This window comes from Varanus komodoensis, unplaced genomic scaffold, assembly GCF_004798865.1.
Source record: "Varanus komodoensis strain SLA01 unplaced genomic scaffold, ASM479886v1 scaffold1, whole genome shotgun sequence".
NCBI lineage: Eukaryota > Metazoa > Chordata > Lepidosauria > Squamata > Varanidae > Varanus > Varanus komodoensis.
Window position 1 is genome coordinate 97406149 of NW_025335268.1, and position 19035 is coordinate 97425183.

Below are 19035 nucleotides of genomic sequence, written 5' to 3' on the forward strand. Positions count from 1 at the left end.
ATAATAATAATAATAATAATAATAATAATAATAATAATAATAATAATATCAATGTGTGATCTATAACTTCTGTTTAGCACCACAGGTGCCAGGAGCAAGAGGAATAAAACTTACAGGAAGAATGCATTCTAGACATGCCCCTACATAATCCCACCTACAACCAGGACAAATGTGGATAGTAAGGATGCAAATCAGAGAGGAGAATAAGGGTTATAGGGGAGGGACTGTGACTACAGGATCAGTAACTGCTCAGCTTAAAAAACTACTATTAGATATGTATTCAACACATGTCTGCCAATAACAGCACTTCAAGAGAACAGCGGTGAAATGTTCTTGCAGCTTCTTAATCAGAAACCTCACAAAAACCTATGCCTTAAACTAGAAATTGGACAAAGCCATAAACATTCAACCCTTTAACCCAAACCTAGCAAAGGATGCTTAATCCTTCCTTAAAGGCTGGAGTCTGTCAGGCCAGATTAGTTTAGTTAAGTTCAAAGGCAGCTGAGGAAACAAATTCAGTCATCTTGTTTTGTACCTCTCTAAACAAACACAATCCTGTTTCATGTATTTGATGGTACTGGCATCTCTCTATGACAACACTGGTCTTTCCTTCTCTTGATAATATCCCAAATCTGACTAATTCCTTACCAGCACATACATTTCTTTGTCTCCTGGCAATAAAATCTTCTGTATAAATAAAATGCATTTTGCAAAGATTCCCGTCTCCCCTTGACCACTCTTAAATGTTTTACAAAGTTTATGAATTTATCAGGACTAATCAATAGGCCTCTCTATAATCTATCAAAGATGAGTGAAGGGGACAGAGAATGTGTGTGCATGTTTGTGAGACAGACAGACAGAGAGATAATTGCTAGCATGAAGAGAGGTGACAATGTTTATTCAAAACAACCACTGGTTGTGATGGTTGATATTTCAGTAACAGCAGTGCAAATATGGGCTCCTGAAATACAAAATATTATCTTTGTGGTATTTTATTTATTTATTTAGGAGACTTCTATGCCGCCCCATTCACTGAAGCCTCGGGGAGGCTCACAACCATAAATAAACTTCAAAATAGAATAATATAAATTAACAATATAAATTAACAATATAAATTAAGTCGCCCTGGCCAAAGAATAAAATGAATAAATAATATTAACAATTAAAATAACATTTGAATAAAAAGGTCTTCGCCTGGCGCCGAAAAACAAATAACGACGGCGCCAGGCGGACCTCTCTGGGGAGCGCATTCCATAGGTATTATGAAATAATAAGCTAAACAGCTGCACTGTGGTGCTGTGGAAAACTGGTTTATATGTAAAAAATGATTTCCCATCTTTTGTGCTTTATCACTCCTATTCAAGTGTATTTTAATACTAAAATACAATCCATTCATCAAGTTGAAATACTTGATGCCATGCCATTTTATATCATGCACAAAATGTAGTATCTTTTTGGGTTTTAAAACTCTTGCTCCTTAAATGTTATCCTTTGAAAATGGAGTGTAATTCACTTTTTCTTCAAGTTTTTTCTACCATCTATTTATAACAAAAGACAAAACTTTAAGTATAAAATTTATCAAACAATTTCCTTTAGAATATTTTAGTCAGAATTATCTCCATTTATTTTATAGCAGATCCCCCCCACACACACAGACCCCGTGCATTACAGTTTTCTTTTGTTAAAATAATGACTGATAATTTATTTATGTCTTTAAAAGCCTTTTTTCCCTATGATTTGAGTGTGAAGGTCGTATTTTAAAATGAATAGTAAAAAGGGATTTAAAGAAATATAAGCTAGTTACTTCTTATTTAAAGGAAATAACTCTTTAAGAAACTGGTTTCAGAAATGCTATTAGATAATAGAACCATTCAAACAAAACACCAAACTATTATTTAGCACTATTCCAAAGAGATTACTAGCAGCAAACAGGGTTGCATGTGAAGATTACATGTTTCCAGTTCTGGTTTGTGATAAGCTTATAAAATAAATCCAGGTTTGTATATGTGGCTTGATCACATATTTCACTCATCCTGCCAGCAAAGGTGGCTAACAATCAGAGACACTTTGCCCATTTCTTGGTTAGCATTACATCTCCCTCAACAAGCCAAAGCCAAAGGGTTTGTTCCTGAGCTACAACTCTGACTTGTTAGAGGAGAGGCAAGTGAGAGATCCTAGTTTGGATGTACTGCTAAAAAAAACTGGAACAGAACATCCCTGGCTTGTTTAACTGTTCCTGCTGGTAGAAGGAACTCAATGGGAGTGGTCAGATTGTGTGCACTAGTACACTAGTTTGCTAACGGAAACCTAGTGTTAAAACAAAACAAAACCTGGGTTGCTATTATGCGTTGGCTGAGTTATAGATTATCCTTTTGGCTGAAAACAGCAAATGCTGCTTTGCCAGGTATGAATGAAATGATAAATTAATGGTTTGTCAGCAATAACAGTTCAAAGCATGTCATTCCAATGTGTAAGTCCAAGGCTAGAAGTTGCTCTAGAAGTTCGCATAATGCCAAACTATGTACCCAATGAGAACACAATGATGATGATCACAAAGATGATGATGTTGGGACATTTTCTTAAAATACAAAAAGGATTTTATAGTACTTTTGGATGCTTTCCTTTTATTCCTGCTTAAATGAAACACCAGTCAAAATGTTTCTGGAAAAAAATCAAATAGGAACCTTCACTGTGGAAGATCGACATTTTAAAGATATGTTGACATTGATTTCAGCCATATTGTGAACATCAGTTGTTTGTGGCCTTTTTCTTGGAATGAAAAACACAATTCTTTTATCTGAAATGTAAAATTTACCAGTTCTGAATATAAACTAAATTTACAGGAAAGCATATTTTCATTTTCTTTTCACAATGCTTGCACTGCTCGAAGGAACAAGGAAATTCTGCCCCATCTTTACTTTTTGTGATGACCAGTTATCATTTTAGGAGAGCTATGGTTTGCCTAAAATGGGAAAGGGCCAGGATATGATGCTTGTGGATTTCATTAAGATGAAAATGTTCTTATCCCACAACTCAAACATTACTTTTTCATCAAATTCGGTGCAAGGAGGAAGGAACTGGCATATTTATATTTGTTTACTTTTATTTATAGGTTGATTTAAAACATATTTTATGCTCCACTTGATCCTTAGTATGTTTTTTAATTGATAATCATTGAAATCCCTAAAATTAAAATGCCTTGGTAAACTTGTTGTTGAACCTGGTGCTGGAAGGACTGCAGTGCTGATTCCCGGCAGGCTCTTTTAGGAGAATGGTTCAAAGTTGGGATGCCACCTCATTTTAATTGTTGAAAAATCTGTTTTTGCTGTTATGTGTTGTCAAGTCTTCTCTGACATACAGCAACCCAATAAATGAATGCCTTCCAAAATGGCCTGTCCTCGAAAGTCCTGCCCAGCTCTTGTTATCTCAAGGCTGTGGCTTCCTTTATGGAGTCATTTTTTTTCATATTTGGTCTTCCTTTTTCTTCAGCCTTCAACTTTCCCTGACTGTCTTCTCCAGAGAGTTTTGTCTTCTCAGAATGTGCTCAAATTATGACAGCTTCAGTTTTGTCATTTTTGCTTCTAGGAATAGTTCTGCCTTGATTTGATCTAGGACTTTGATCTAGGACTTTGTAAGTTTTTCTGACAGTTCAGGTTATTGCAAAGCTCTCCTCCACCACCATGTTTTGAATGCATTTTCCCCTCATGTCAGATAAAAAAGGTACCTGAAGATCAGTGATAGATCTCAAAGCATCGACAGATTGATTTGGTATCTCGTTCCAGCAATGGAACTACCTGCCAAAAGAGGCTGTGTGCTCTTCCACACTAGAGACTTTTGAAGAAGTAGTTGGACTGTTATCTGACTGGGATGATATAACTGGCATCCTGCAGTAGCAGGGGGTTGGACTCAATGGCCTTCTTGGACCCTTCTGAGCCTACTATTTTGTAAATCTGTGATATTTGGGTTTTAAGTCATTAAGGGCTTTAAAGGTGAATACCAGCACCCTCTACTGGGTCCAAGGAAAGAGACAGCAAGTGGAGTTCTTTTAGAATGGGTGTTGTAGGCAAGTATCTGGCCGAACCAGGCAGTTCTCCTGTAGTACATGTGGTGTGCCCTCCCTGTGTTTTACTTTTTTCCTTGTTTTTGGTCTCACTAATTGGGGGACACACTAATATATGATTAAAGCTTTAATTAAAGCTAACTGCTTTGAGCATGAGGTGGTGGGGAAAATATATTGAGTTAGAAACAGGTGAACAGCTATAACTACTGCTTTAGAATTCAGATTGTAATGCTTACTGGTTGTTGTCATGAAGTGGAATAGGATACAGAATTAGCCAAGTGCTAGTCACACATGCTATTTAGTCCTTTTTACCAGAACTAATGTAATAAAGATCAGCTAATACAAATACATTCCCTAAGCTCTTGAGAAGTTACTCCACAAGACCTGGTCACTTGAGGATGCAAACTATTCTACAGAGATAAATAGAAACACACAAATGATGTTACTTTTCACTTGCTTTATCTCTGTCTAGTTCATGACTATACAGAACAAAGCTTTAACATCTAATTTGGAATGCTGTCAAGGCTGTCTCTGCCTTCTGCTTTCCTATCATTTTTGAAAGCACCATTTTTTAGAGCATTGACTGATATTTTCAAAACCATTCATAGAAGTTGTGTTGTTAAAGGCACTTGTGAATGCAAGAGGAAAAAAGTTAGAAAGTACTAATGCCACAGAGTTCTGCCCATTTATCTGCACATTCTTGCTGATGTTGTTAATAATAATTGTATTTTTACCACCTTGTAATCAAAGCTCTCTGTGCTGGGAACCAGACACAATGAACTGAGTACATCTTTATTCCAAACAGCCCCCCTCTTTCTTTCTCTGCTTCTGCTCATTAAATGAGAAGAACAAAAGGTCTGGTACAACTCTGTCTTTAGTGTAAAAAAAAATATCTTGTGTTAGTCATTCCCGGAAGACTCACTGATATAATGACGGAAAATGAGAGAAAGCAATGCTCTTTCCTCAATTATGGCAATGGAGCCACTTTATGGTGGCACTCATGAAAATAAGCCAGGAGCACTCCCCATATCCAAAGCCTCTTGATTGGAATCTTTCATTGGTATCAAAAAGGTACTAGGGCAATGTCATGGCAGATCCCCTTCTTAATTAACATTTTTATTTAAAGATACTCATTTCAAATAATAGCTAAATTCTCTAAATGTATAAAATTTATTAACCATAATATAATCTCATTAACCTTGAAATCCCCAGTCTTAACTACCCAATTCTATACACTACAACATAATCTACAGAACTAATTAAAATGACCTTCAAACTATTTCTTCTTCATTTGCTATCATTATTTATTCTTTTCTGATACTCTGCCCTGGGGCTGTCAGAAACCCTTCCTTATTAACTCATTCCCTGTATGTTTCAATTCTACAGAAAGTCCTTTTCTTCTCCAATTTGTTGTTTCTGTCTAGCACTTGTTACTGATGCCATGGTCCCCAGGGTACTTTCCCATCCCATCCCCCCGTTGGCATATTTACTGTCTCTTTATAGCTTTCTAAATATGTAATGCTCTATCACCAGACTCTGGGGTGTTTTTTAAAGCCATGAGCCAGGAACGAAACAACGCAATCCTATACATGCTTACTGAGAGTACATGTCACTGAAGTCAAGCGGTTTTACACACTAGGTAAGTGGGTAACTGCAGCCTAAATCTTCTCTTCCCAATAAGATGGAACAACCATTATTTTATACCTACCTCAACTGCAATGCACAAATTAATTATTCTATATTAGGGGGAAACCATTTTTCACTGCACAATACTATGTATGTTTAGTCTATATATGTTTATCCATTGAATTCCATAGGGCATATTCCCAGGTAAGTAGCTCAGAACTGCAAACTGATTCAAATAAGAAGCCCACTTGCGAGCTACGCTGTTTCCAAAACAAGCAGAATATGAAGGACAGGACAAACTCCTATCTTTCTGACTAGACTGATGTTTCCCAGTCCAGCAAGAGCAACTCATGTGTAGAAGTAATATTCCACATGCATAAAACCCCTATCTACAGCTTGATGTTGATCCTAGGCCCCACTGAAGTGGTTGGCTCTGTCTTTGAAACTGTACACAGATGTACATCCTCACCCTTACCCATCCTCTCACCCATCAGAGCACAACTTAGGGCCACAAGAATATACATGTCATAAAGAGAGAATGTGCAATATAAGCAATGTTTCATTTCCCTATCTGCACACAATTTGTATGAATGGCACATTTTCAGTCTCCAGTTTTCAATACCATGAAAAGCTGCCACATTCAAAGACAGTAACTAAAGAAAGTACTTTAGAGGCACTGTGTATAATGGCAGTGAATTGTGAGTTAATTAATTCGTGATTGCTAGTCTGTTCCACTTAGTATAAACTGATTGGTACAATTGGAGGTTGGCAGCCTGACAGAAGCTAACACAACATCAAACACAGGTTAAATGCAGAGTTATTTGGCCTCTAAATAACCCATTGTTCAGATTCATATGCCACATCAACAACTTCTAATCATCTTTATCAGAGATTGTTTACGGGGAAAAGTTTGCACAGAGTTTGCATTTCTGAAAGTTCTAGGTTAAATACCCCATGATTTGCTGCTATGACATGCAGACCAGTTTACAGAGTATTGCTCTCCATTGCCAGTGCAGCAGGACACATACAATAGGTAAGATGCAATTAATTGATCAAAAGAAAGATCTCTGCACACAAATGCTGTGATCCACCCACAGAGCGTTGGTGGTATAGAAAGGAAATAATAATACTTATTATTATGTCTGCATCTAGTAAAATGTGTGTGTGTGTAGAGTTATACCATTACAGTATTGTAGTACTATACCTCCTTTTTCTCCTTGAAAGAGAGTTATATTATTATAGCACTGCAGTGTCTTAAGGTTAATTTTTGTATTATTCTGTCACAGTGTAAACACCTTAATATGATAATACTGATTTTAAAGAATGGTAAACAATTTTTTTCTGGTCATGTATATTGTAGCATTATAGTGTTATAGCATGTTTATTCATCATATAAAAATAACTTAAACAGAAAATAAGAATTAAAGATTAAAAATCATAAAATATCACCCACCACAATGATTATGATTCTACTTAACTTATCCAGGGTATTGCTGGTTCTGACAATATCAATTGCTGTGAGTGTGATATTTCTGTCACTGCACCAGTTCCAGATCCAAACAACTAGATGTGTCAACAGGATCAATCAGGTGCCTCCCTGTTTATGCAGAAACCTACTCTAATGCAATGCTTAACAATCTGGACATGATGGGTAGGCAGGAGTGCTTGAAGCAAAGCAAAAGCATCCATATATGCCCAGCCGCCCCTTGAGATCGGCGGGGGAGGCCCTTCTCCGGGAACCCTCCATGAAAGAAATTAGGAGGGTGGGTACTCGGAGGAGGGCTTTCTCTGCGGTGGCGCCTAAGTTATGGAACGCGCTCCCCAGAGAGGTCCGCCTGGCGCTGTCATTGTTTTTCGGCGCCAGGCAAAGACCTTTTTATTCAAGCGGCATTTTAACTGTTAACATTATTGGTTTTATTTGGCCAGGGCGGCTTATTTTATACTGTATTGTTGTATTTTTATTTAATATTTATATTTTTAATTTATATTATAATTATTTTAACTTGATGATGTGAGCCGCCCCGAGGCTTCGGCGAATGGGGCGGCATAAAAATGTTTTAATAAATAAATAAATAGATAGATAGATAGATAGATAGATAGATAGATAGCCTTCCCCACTGCAAGCAATTTCAGAGGGTTGATATGCCTGTAGGCTTCGTTCCACATGCCTTGGAGTCCACAGTGGACTCTTCATAGGGACAGGGAGTAATTTGTTATGGCCATAAAGGCTGGTTTGGGAGGAGTGAACAGAATCCCTTTTGACACGTTAGAGTAGCATGTCCATCAACCAAGACTAGACTGGATAGGTTTCAGCATCCTAAGACACATTCATTGGGAATTGTCCATGTGGTGGTAAGTATGGATGGATCAAAGTTGCAGAGGACACAGTGTCTTCTTGTAGCAAAGGCAAGATGGTTTGTAAGGTGACCATTTGGAACATCTTTGATTTGATGGAGTTGAGGTCTCTTAGGTCCAGGAGCACTTGGAATCCTCCATCCCATTTTGTTACCATTAAATATCCAGAGGAGAATCCATGATGCACTTGGGAGGAAGTGACCTGCTCTACTATGCTCTTTGAAGGTAACAGTTCTCTCCCTTCAAGCAAATTTGAGATGGGGCTGTACTGCTTACGGTACCAAGGAATCGGAAGGTACCAAACTTGATCTTGTAACCTCACTCCACAATGCATAGAACCCAGGCATCCAAAGTTGCAGTTTTCCATATGAAAAGACAAGAGACAAACACTGGTCAAATAAAATAAGGAGAGATATGGGACCAGCCCAGAGAACCAGTAATTGCTGCCACCAATCTCAGTCAGGGTGCTTCTGGATTTGAAGGTATTTACTAGGATCATCTTTCTATCTTGACCGTGGTGGGAAGTTCTGTCAAGAAAGTTTATCAGCCAGGAACCAAAATGGGAACAAGGGTGGACCAGACCCAAACCAGTTATGTGGGCTCAATGGGGGAGGGGTTGATAAATCATAAATCCCCATCCTCCTCACTGTAGTCCATGCCTAATGGATGGAGTCCATACACTTGCCTTTCTTTGTGCTGAAGAACCCTTCTCCATCAAATTGCAGGTGTTTGATTCCAGATCAGGCCTCATGTGAAAGACCACAAGGCCAGCCAGGCATGCCTCCATAACACCAGAGTGCTAGTCATGTCCTTCACACCATGGTCTGCCTGGTGTCTGGCAGTGTTGATCTGCAGACAGGAGGAACCTATTGCTTTGCACTGGAAGACTCTGGTGAATTCCTTCTATTCCTCTGGCAGATGGTCACAGAAGGATCCAATTTCTTCCCAGGGTAAAAGCTGGTATCTCACCATGGCTGCCTGGTAATGGCCACCCAGAGTTCCAGTAACAAGAACAAGTAGATGTGTCCTGCCATAACATGCAAGCAGAGTCTTTCTTTGTCAACCAGTGTGAAGTGTTCATGGCCCTTCCTTGTGCAAACTCCATGACAATGGGAGTTCAGTTTTGGATGCTGGAAAAGGCAGGCCACATTCTTCTCCTGCACTCTATACATGTTTTCCAGTCTTTTTGATATTAGTGTCATCAATGATAGGATATTCTACATGTGCTGTATGGCATATAGAAGAGTAAAGAGAAATGGTATGGCCACCAGCATCGACTCTTCTGTACAGAAGGCATCCAAAACTGGGATCAACACCCTCACCGTTTGCAGCTGAGTAGCCAGTCCAAGAACTGGCCCATCCTTTGGATCTGTTCAGAGAAACAGCCATGTCCTCCATGGAGAAGTAGGGTTTTGGACTCCCACAACTACATTTGGAGAGGAGGCAGATGGTGCAACGGATGTGTAAGGTGTTGGTACCAGATTTGTAGTCTTTGACTTTGGAAAAAGATTATGGATGTGGCCTCAAATGTATAGGGATAGGAGATTGTGATCAACACTGTGGCACAGAAGAGGACGTGGCACATTCTGAGAGTCTCTGAAGATCTGCAGGTACAGAAATTGACTGTTGAGGTCTTGGTGGCAAAGATTATAGTCTTCAGAATGCAGAAGTGCTGAAGAACTACTCCTGTCTCTTGTAGACTTCTGGATGGTACCCTGCTTGGTAACCAAGGGTTGTTGAAGGGGTTCTGGTGGTGAAGATACTCCCATGGATTGTAATACCCTCAGTATGGAGGTGGAATAGAGTAGCTGGAGCACCTGTCTCAATCTGAAATGGGAGAACAGGAACAGTCCCTGTGATGATCAGTTCTGATAACTGCAGAGAGCAGATGGGATGGAGATGAAGCAACTGGTTACAGGAGAGCTGAGATTTCAAAAAGGAGTTGAGAAAATGGAGGAATATCTCAAATCTCCCCTACTGATGCCGAAGCAAGATGGATTTGGGTCTCAAAACCAATGACTGTGGTTCTAGGACACTCAATGTTGATGTTTCCTTTGTGGCTTAATCTGACCTGTGTTCCTTCACATACTGCTTGTGTTTGACTTTGGTGGCTATCACCAACTTTGTCTCCTTGGCTTTCTAAGCCATCTTCTTCACCTTGTTATCTTTAGCAATCTCCCTAGAGTTGGTGGTGGTGACTGACCTGTGGTTGGAGCACTAGCTCCAGAAGGCTCAGACTGAGGTAAGGATGGAGGCTCAGCTGTTGTGCTCCTGTGGTTTGCTGCCCAAAGGCAGTCTGTCCTATGCCTCCTGGCCTGTTTGGTGAAGGCTTTACAGAGCAGACATTGATGAACTATATGCCCCTCACTGAGGCAGAGCAAGCACAGAGATTGCCAATTCATCAGTGGGAGCTTGCTCCTACACTACACATATTTTCTAAATGTCACTGGGTACATAAGAGGAAAAAGGAAGAAACAGAAGAAATAATAATGGGTATTGGAGATAGATTGTGAGGAAAAGAAAAGGAAGTGTGGGAAGAATGAAAAGGATAATGGCTTAGAAAATTTAGAAAGTGTCAGGATACATCCTACAAGTGCCTGAAGAACAAGGAACACCTTTGCAGATGCTTGCAGGGTACAGCTGTGTGGCAATTATGCAGTGAAGCTAGAAGCAAAGCCTCACTATACTGCTGCTCCTTGCCACAGAAACAGGAGCTGTTTTGATGGCTACCTCTGGCTTCCAGGCTTGCCTCACCTGAATTTCTGTGCCTACCTGCCTAATTACTGCCAGCTCCAGTCAGTTCCTGATTTCATCCTTCTCTCCAGTCTGATCCTATTTTACCAGGTACCTGCCCCCATCCTCCCTGACCTAGTTTGCTCCAGAACATGACTGTCTTCTTGATACTTGACCTTTGGGCTGTGTGCTCTTGGGTTATGTGCTGGCCTGAACTTTATTGCCTTACCAGCACTTGATCCTGGATAGTTCAAAGATGTGCCTCTTGTCTGTGGTCCTCTAAAGCTGTTGCAGGCTTCCACCCTGTACCTGCACCCTGATCCTGGTGTCCTGACCAAAGTTGCCTGCTGCCCACACCTTGGATCTTACAGAAAGCAGAAACATTGAAATGGGTATAGAGAAAAGTTTTGAATGAGAAAGCAGTTAGAAAAATGAATGCTCAAGCTCATGAGTGGATAAAGAGAGGAATTTACTAAGGTTCTGGATAAGGCAGCTGAAAAAAAACCTGAGGGAATAGGAGGGACTTCTCCTATGTATACTAAACGCTGGACTGGGGAAGATGTCCTGCCAAAATGCTTTCAGCTATGAAATCTTCCCTACAACAGGCTCAGCTTAGGCACAGAGCCCATGAAGAAGAAAATTAGTTTGCAAGATAATTTTCACCTTTTGGGGAATTTACAGCAGAAGCTGAGCTTGCAACGGGGAAAAATTAGCTTGAAAAGAGGTAATTTTTGACACTTTGGGCTCTCTAAAGCTGTTCCAGCCATCATTTTGATTTTTATTATTTTCCATCCCACCCACAAACACACTGTTTTTGGCACCAGTGGGAATGAAGCCCGTGAAGAGGGTCCAGGTGGTACAATTAGCCCCATACTTTCCAGAGTTGCTGTTGTGGTGAGCCTGGAGTACTCCACTCATAAGAACAGAAGCAAAGCTATGCTGGATCAAACCAAAGTTCCATCTAGGTCCAGCATTTAGTACTCAAGGTGGCAAAACAGCTGCCCACAGGATCCCTCCAGCAGGATGGGTGCAAGACCTCTGTCTGCCCAAGCTGCTCATCAACTGGTGTATGTGTGCATGCCATCTCTGGTGAAGGAAGTAGCATATAGCCAGTGATGGTAGCAGCCACTGACAGCCTCCTCTTCCATGATGCTGTCCAAGTCCAGCCAGACCGTACTGATTTCATCTTACCCAGATCCAAGAGATAGAACAGGTCTCTATTTCAGCAAAAGGCCAGGTCTCACCCAGCATTGGGACTGCAACATATATAACCTTAGTCCAGGGGTCCTCAATCTTTTTCAACAGGGGTCCAGTTGAAAGGTGCCAGTAGTGGGCATGGGCCTGCGTGGCAAGGCAGCTGTGGGCGCGCGAAGCAGCGGCTTGCTCACTTGGAGATGGTTTTCTCCAAGCGAGTCCAAAACAATCTCCGCGTGAGCAAGCCACTGCCTCCCCACGCGCATGGTGAGGCGGTGGCAGGCGTGCACTGGGCGGGCAGCAGCGGTGGGTGGGGCACACGTGCAACAAGTCCAAAACCTCTGAGGTGGGCCAGATAAATGCGCATGGCGGGCCGGATCCAGCCTGTGGGCCATAGTTTGAGGACCCATGCCTTAGTCTATTTATTCAATAGTGAAATGTCCAGAACAGGAATTGCCTAGATACCATCTCAGAGCTGGGGAGGAGACATTATAGTCAACAGACATACAAACAAGAGATTCTTGTAACATCTTGATCCGGGCAAGGGGAGAGCAACCAGAGGAGGTATATTCTAGTGTGAAAGGAATGGGTGAGGGGCATTTCTTTTCCAGCATAGGTACCAAGAACAAGTCTCCCTGGAGGTAAGGAAGGTTCAGCCAGGCTCATGAGACATATTGCCCAAGTTTTCTTCAGTACATATGCCCAGGTACATTTTTTTCCTCCCAAAGGAGAAAGGCCAGGAGAACTTTCTCATGGACATAGTGGGTCTTCATGGAACCAGGAATGCAGCTTTGAGAAGGGCTATGCCAGCTAAGCTTTATTTTTTTATTTTGTTCTTTGCTACCAATTTAAGCCCTTATTGCTTCATGCCCAGACTCAGACCAATCTTATTTTCATTCTGTACCTTTTCCCTGAATCCTTAATCTTTTACTCTGTTTTTACCAAGACCCATACAGTGTGCTTTGAGGGTGAATGGGAGGAAGCTCACAAGAGGTACACCATAGTTATGTGTTGCACTATGTTGTTTCAGCATCCAAGTTGCACAAAATAGCTTCCTAGAGTCCAAATCAATAAGAATAGGCAGGATATAAGAAAGAATAAAAATATCGGTAACAACTGAAAGTGACCTGCAACCTAGCTGTGCTTCCCTAAGGACACAGGTGAGCTAAAAGGAAGCCCAACACAAAGGAGTGGGTTTGTTTTACTCTTGGCAGTGACTGCCAGTAGCAGTGGGCCCTGCTGCATCAGACCTTGCACCCTCAGATGGCATTGCCTACAGGTGCCAGGTCACCACATGAAGACAGCAGTGAGAGGAACCTCAGCTCACTCTGAGCCTCCGTCCAGCACATTTCCCCCCGTTTCTTCCCAGCACTCATTCTAGGAAAGGTGCAGATAAGTGACAAATGCCCCCTCCCACTGCTTTTCCTGCTGGCCTAAGCTCAGGCTAGCTTAGAGTAAGGAAGTGATGCATTGTTTGTTTGCTCAATTCATTTTTGTACTGTCCAATAGCTGACTCAAGGTCTGGAAAGGTGGCCAATCATCCAAGCCAATTTTTCATCAGAACTGATGCCATGACCAAGAAAACAGTCACCATGCCTGACTTCCAAATGCCTAAACCAGCTGAGCAGCTGCTGCTCCAACTCAAGCTACAGGAGGAGGAACTGGAAGAGAGAAGGCTTGCCAAAGTGACCAAGAAGAAAGAGGCTTTCTAGGGATGTTGCACTGGAGGAGAATCAGCTTGATCCAAAGAGAGAGAACAGGGTTAGGGCCTTAGCAAGGAGCCCATTCTTACTCTTCTGCCATCCCCCTACTGAGCATTCATCTTTGCCAGTTTCCTCTCTAGAAGTAGAAGACTTTGTAGATGACTTTTTGCACCTTTTGATACGTCTGTAGGAGCTCCAATGTGAAAAAGTGGAGCTCCTAAATCCCCAAATTTTGGGTTCAGTCTGAAAAATCCTGATGGAACTGAAAGACACAGAAGAGTCATTTTATCACCTGTACAGGGAATGGACAAGGCACAGTATGGAGGTGACTGAAGCCCATTCTTGTCTGCAGCTGTTTGGCATTGCCCACGGGCCCAGAACATTATAGCCAGTTGTTAAGCCATATGGTCCAGCAGTGAAAGCTGTAGCTTGAAGTAGCCAAAGTGAAAGCTGTAGATGAACTTATCACCCTCTTCTCCCTGGATTTCTACTATGGATTTATTAGATGTACATCCTTCCTTTTTTCTTATACAGAACTCAAAGCGGCTTACATAATTTTCTTCCTCCTGCTCTCAATCTTATCCCCACAACAACCTTGTGAGGTAGGTTGGGCTGAGAGTCTGTGACTGGCCCAAAGTCACCAAGTTTTAGTCACCAATGGCTTAGGACCTGGCTACCTGAAGGAGTGTCTCCTTCTGTATGTGCCTGCCCACCCCTTAAGATCTGGGGCACAGGCCCTTCTTCGGAAGCCCTCCTTGAAGGAGATTAGGAGGGTGACTACCAGAGAAGGGCCTTCTCTGAGGTGGTACCCTGATTGTGCCCCAGAGAGGTTTGCCTGGCACTGTCACTGTATTCTTTTTGGCACCAGGCTAAAACCTTTTTATTTTCCCAATATTTTAAGGCCACAGGGGACCTCTAGGAAGGAAAGGGAGGCTGGGAAGGTAACTGGTCCACCAGCAGGCTCCCTAGGGCTCTTTTACCTCTCTGAACCAGTTTAAGGTCCTAAGGGTTCCCCAACCAGCACACCTGCAGTCTGGAATTGTTTCAAGTGCAGACCAGCTAGACATTTTGAAGCCACATTTTAAACCTGTATCAGAATACACAACCAGCATTTTGTGCATACAAACCAGGAAGGAGCAGCCTACTCTATTGCTCAGTCTGATCCAAATGGTCCACATCCAGTCTAAGCCCTGGCAGGACGTCCCTGAAGGGAACAACACCAAAAGGGGTGCACCCCTTTGGGATGCTACAAGGGTAAGGGTGCCCTATCACTTCTCCCTCACTGCCCCCTCCCCGGGTTTATGAGCCTATGGCTAGGGCCATGGCCAAGTGGATGGCTATGGGGCCAAGAAGGAAGATGGTGGGGGTCCCATTTAGTATAGTGATGAGCAGAGAAAGTAAAAGCACTGGGAGGAAGACTGGCCAGGTAAGGGGAATGCGGCCAAGATAGCTAATAGCTCTGACAAACAAGCCACTGTTTAAGGCTATCGATATCTGCCACTGGACAAGGAGGCTAGTGAAAAGAGGGCCTTTATCATTTACAAAGGCTTGTTCCAATTCACGCAGATGGCTTTTGGGCTCCAGAAAGCATCCAATACCTTCCAAAGACCCTAACTCAAACCAGCTATTTAATGGGCTGGACCACTTTCCCATGGCATATATCAATGATCTGGCTATCTTTTCAGACTTCAGGAAGGATCATTCAGCCCATCTACAGACTGTACTACAGAGGATGTAGCAGTATGATCTGACTATTAAGGCCAATAAGTGTTTTGTTGGTCTGGGCAAAGTCAAAAAGCAGGCTCAGGGAGTGCATGCTCCGTCAGGAGGAGGAAGCATCCATTCTGCAGTGGCCTAGGTCAAAGATCAAGAAACAGAGCCTGTCTTTCTTGTGTATGGCAGGGTAGTACAGGAGATTTGTGAAAGATTAAAGCACGTTGGCTGGCCTTCTCACAGACCTCATTAAGAAACACTGTCCCTTGAAGGTAGTCTGGACAGAAGCTTGCCAACATGTGATTGACAAGGTGAAGGAGACCTTATCCACATCTCCAGTGTTGCAAGCTCCTGACTTCTCAAAGCAGTTTTTCCTAACCACTGATGCCTCTGACAGGGGAGTGGTGGCATTGTTAATGTTTGAGGCCCAGTCTGTCAACTACATGCAATGCGGTATCTCAACAGAAAACTAACAGACTGAAGGATGAACTTGTATGCCTCACAAAAGGAATGCTATGCCTTGATGTATGTTGTGCAAAAGTTGGGGGAAGAAGGTCACCTTCCAAAAAGACCATTCTTCTTTACAATAGTTACAGTGGACCAAAGGGTACTGCAGCTCCTGTGCTGGAACCTATAAGACTTTGACCTTTAACAAACACATCCTATGGAAAGACAATAGTGTTGTCAATGCTCTGTCTAAGAGCAGATACAGCTAAATATACTAATACTGTTTGTTGTGCTCACCTTTCTGTATGTTTCATGTATGTTCATCTTTCAATGCAGTTTTTACCACATATTTTGAGCAGAACACAGAGTGAGGAACCAGACCACATTCCCCCTTCATCTCTCTAAAGGGAAAGGGTGTTATGATTGGCCTGGAGTAGCCCACTCATCCAGACCATAATGACTCCATCTTACCTGAGTCCAAGAGACAGAAAGTTCCCTTTTGCAATCAGCTGCAGATCCCTGCCCAAGCAAAAGACCAGGTCATCTGATGCTGGCATTGCAATGCAGATGACTTGACTGAGGTTATCTGTAGCCAAGCACTGCCACTTAGTCAGTGTATTCAGAAGTAAATTTCCACGTTCCGGTTGCCTGCAAGTCATAACAGTTCCCTACTCCTTTTGCTTATGGATCAAGCAGGCAATGGCAATATAAAAATGGGAACAAGAAACTCTAATATACTGTAGCTAGGACAGCATAAAGTATTGGTGGAGTTTTGTTTGAGAAGGAGGGAAAATGTCATGAGAAAGCTTGAATCTGTAAAAGACATCTTTACTTTCCCTCCCACATTCCAAACAAGCAAATTTGGCTTGTTTTGTTGTGTCTCCTTTGGTTTTACAATAAATACATTATGGATTATAGTCCAACTAACAGGAAGAATGCCTTTCTCATTTAGTCAAGTGTAAAAGCTATTATGCAAGAGTAAACATTTTTCCTCACCGACACACCCTCTCCCGTGAGGGCAGAACAAGACTGAATCTGCCAGACTCTGTCACGGATCGTGTGCAAGTTCAGACCCTCTGCAATCTCTGCAGCAGGAGCTGCCGTCAGCAGGTCTTGTTTGTTTGCAAAGATGAGCACAGGAACACCACTTAGTTTCTCTTCATCTATGAGCTCTGCTAGCTCCTGCAATTACAAAGATGTGAGTAGTAGGAAGTAGTAGTAGTAATAGTAGTAGTAAGGCCTCAGCAGATATAGGCAGCCTATAAATATGTGGATAAATAGATTTTTTTCTTAAAACCTTTGAGTTTTTCTTCAATGGGTGCTTCCAGATAAGAATTGTATTGCACTATCACCCAGCCTCAGTCACAGATTTTTACAGGAGGTCTGCAGGATGTTAGCTCCCCATGTTTTTTCATCACACTTCCATCTTTTTTTAAAAAAACTGGGGGGGGGGATTCATTAAAGAACAAAAGACGAGAAAGCTTCACAATGCCTTTTGACTGATAGTGCTGAAAGCCCTTCATCTTGAAGCACCCTGAACAATTTTACATTTAGGACAAATTCTAATGTTTTAGTGGAATATACAAACTACAGGAAAAAGCAAACAATATACTTTATCACAAAGACAAGATTTTAAAGAAAATTCTTCCAAATGTACAACAGAGAGGCCTTAGCTCTGTCTGATCTTACCAGTTGCCATTTCCAACTCTCTAAAGACCAGCACTGATGACACAGCAAAAATGACACATGTTGGCACAGTAATAACCTGACTTGCCAGCATAGTGGAACAGCCCTTGAAAACAGGTGGCTTTATCCTACATATGCTTCAAATTCTGCAGGAATGCTAACTGCAAGCTTTGAACTTTGATCCAGTTTACCCAACTAATTCATGGAAGGGCAGCACTGATAAAGTCTCTTTCCAGAAACAATTTTTTTCTTCATAAAAGGCAGCTGCTGTGGCTAGTAAAAGGGATTTTCAGCAATGGGCTCACACATGCATCATTCATTAATAATAATAATATAATAATGATGATGATGATGATGATGAATGCACTGATGATTTGAGAAAATAGGAAATGAAGGCCACTAATGGCTAAATGGCTAGATTCACTGTAAAATGGCTAGATGGCTAGATACACTAGATTCTGTGGCTAGATTCACTGTAAAATGACCTTAGAAATGGAAGACAACATGCCTATGCTTAATGGTTAGGTGCCTAACACTATGGTTTCCAGTTCTAAACTTACAGCAAATGGTATAAAAAGGACAATCATAGCAAAGGAAACACAGAATACAAAATGGTGCTTAGCAAGCCTTTTCCTGGCCCTGTCCACATATATTTACTTCTGATACCCTTTTCGTAATAGAACAAAATATTATTTTAGATACTTTTAATCTATATCTATGCATTATGTTCTGATATTATCTACTTTGTCCTAGAACAGTATATAAAACCCTCTATTCTGAGTGATAGTAGCTAGATACTTCGGGATAGATATAGCAGTAGCATTTTTATGATTGATATAAGGGTACCAGTATCCAGTACTGGTACCATTTTCTAATATTGAGCCACTGGATGTAACCTGGAGACTTTAAATTAAATGAATTCAACTGCTGAGAAAATTGGTTTATTTATTATTTCATTAACTATATTTATATCCTTCTATTTCCCTGCAAGGAATTCAACGCAGTTTACATAATCTTTCTCCTCTCTTTGTTATCCTCACAACACCCCTCAGAAAGATTGGGCCGAGAGATAGTGACTGGCCAAAAGCTTCATGGTCACCTTAAGCTTCATGGTCACATGGCGACCAGACATTGAATATCTTGAGTCTCAGTCTAACATACTAGCCAGCATAGCACGTTGGCTCTCCAGTGTGGTGAGTTGTTTTATACACCAGAATTTCACCCACACTGGATTAAATTATTGCAAATCCTTTTATAGCTTTTAAATTATATTGCAATTCTAACTAGATTGGAGAACTGTTATTTGGTTCATACTTCATAAAAAGATGAAACTAATTGAAAAGAGCCTTGAGAATAGTTGAGAATTGGGAAGAATTGCCCTTCCATGTTTAGTTTATTCATCAGTTTGGCAGGAAACTACAATTTAAATTAAATAAGGCATTCATTTTCCTAAGTTTAGGGAAAGCAGTAACATTAGTTCTTGGCAAATATAACTTTAGTCTTGCCTCAGATATATAC

General features: G+C 41.4%; 1 protein-coding gene across 3 annotated transcripts in view; it reads right to left on the bottom strand.

Moving 5' to 3' along the window:
* ARL3 (ADP ribosylation factor like GTPase 3) overlaps positions 1–19035 on the bottom strand; it is a 94070-nt gene that overhangs the window by 47002 nt on the left and 28033 nt on the right. For all 3 annotated transcript variants that reach the window (XM_044437672.1, XM_044437689.1, XM_044437680.1), the window contains exon 5: positions 16828–17013. In XM_044437672.1, the coding sequence (XP_044293607.1) occupies positions 16828–17013 (186 nt within the window). The remainder of the gene's footprint in view (positions 1–16827; positions 17014–19035) is intronic.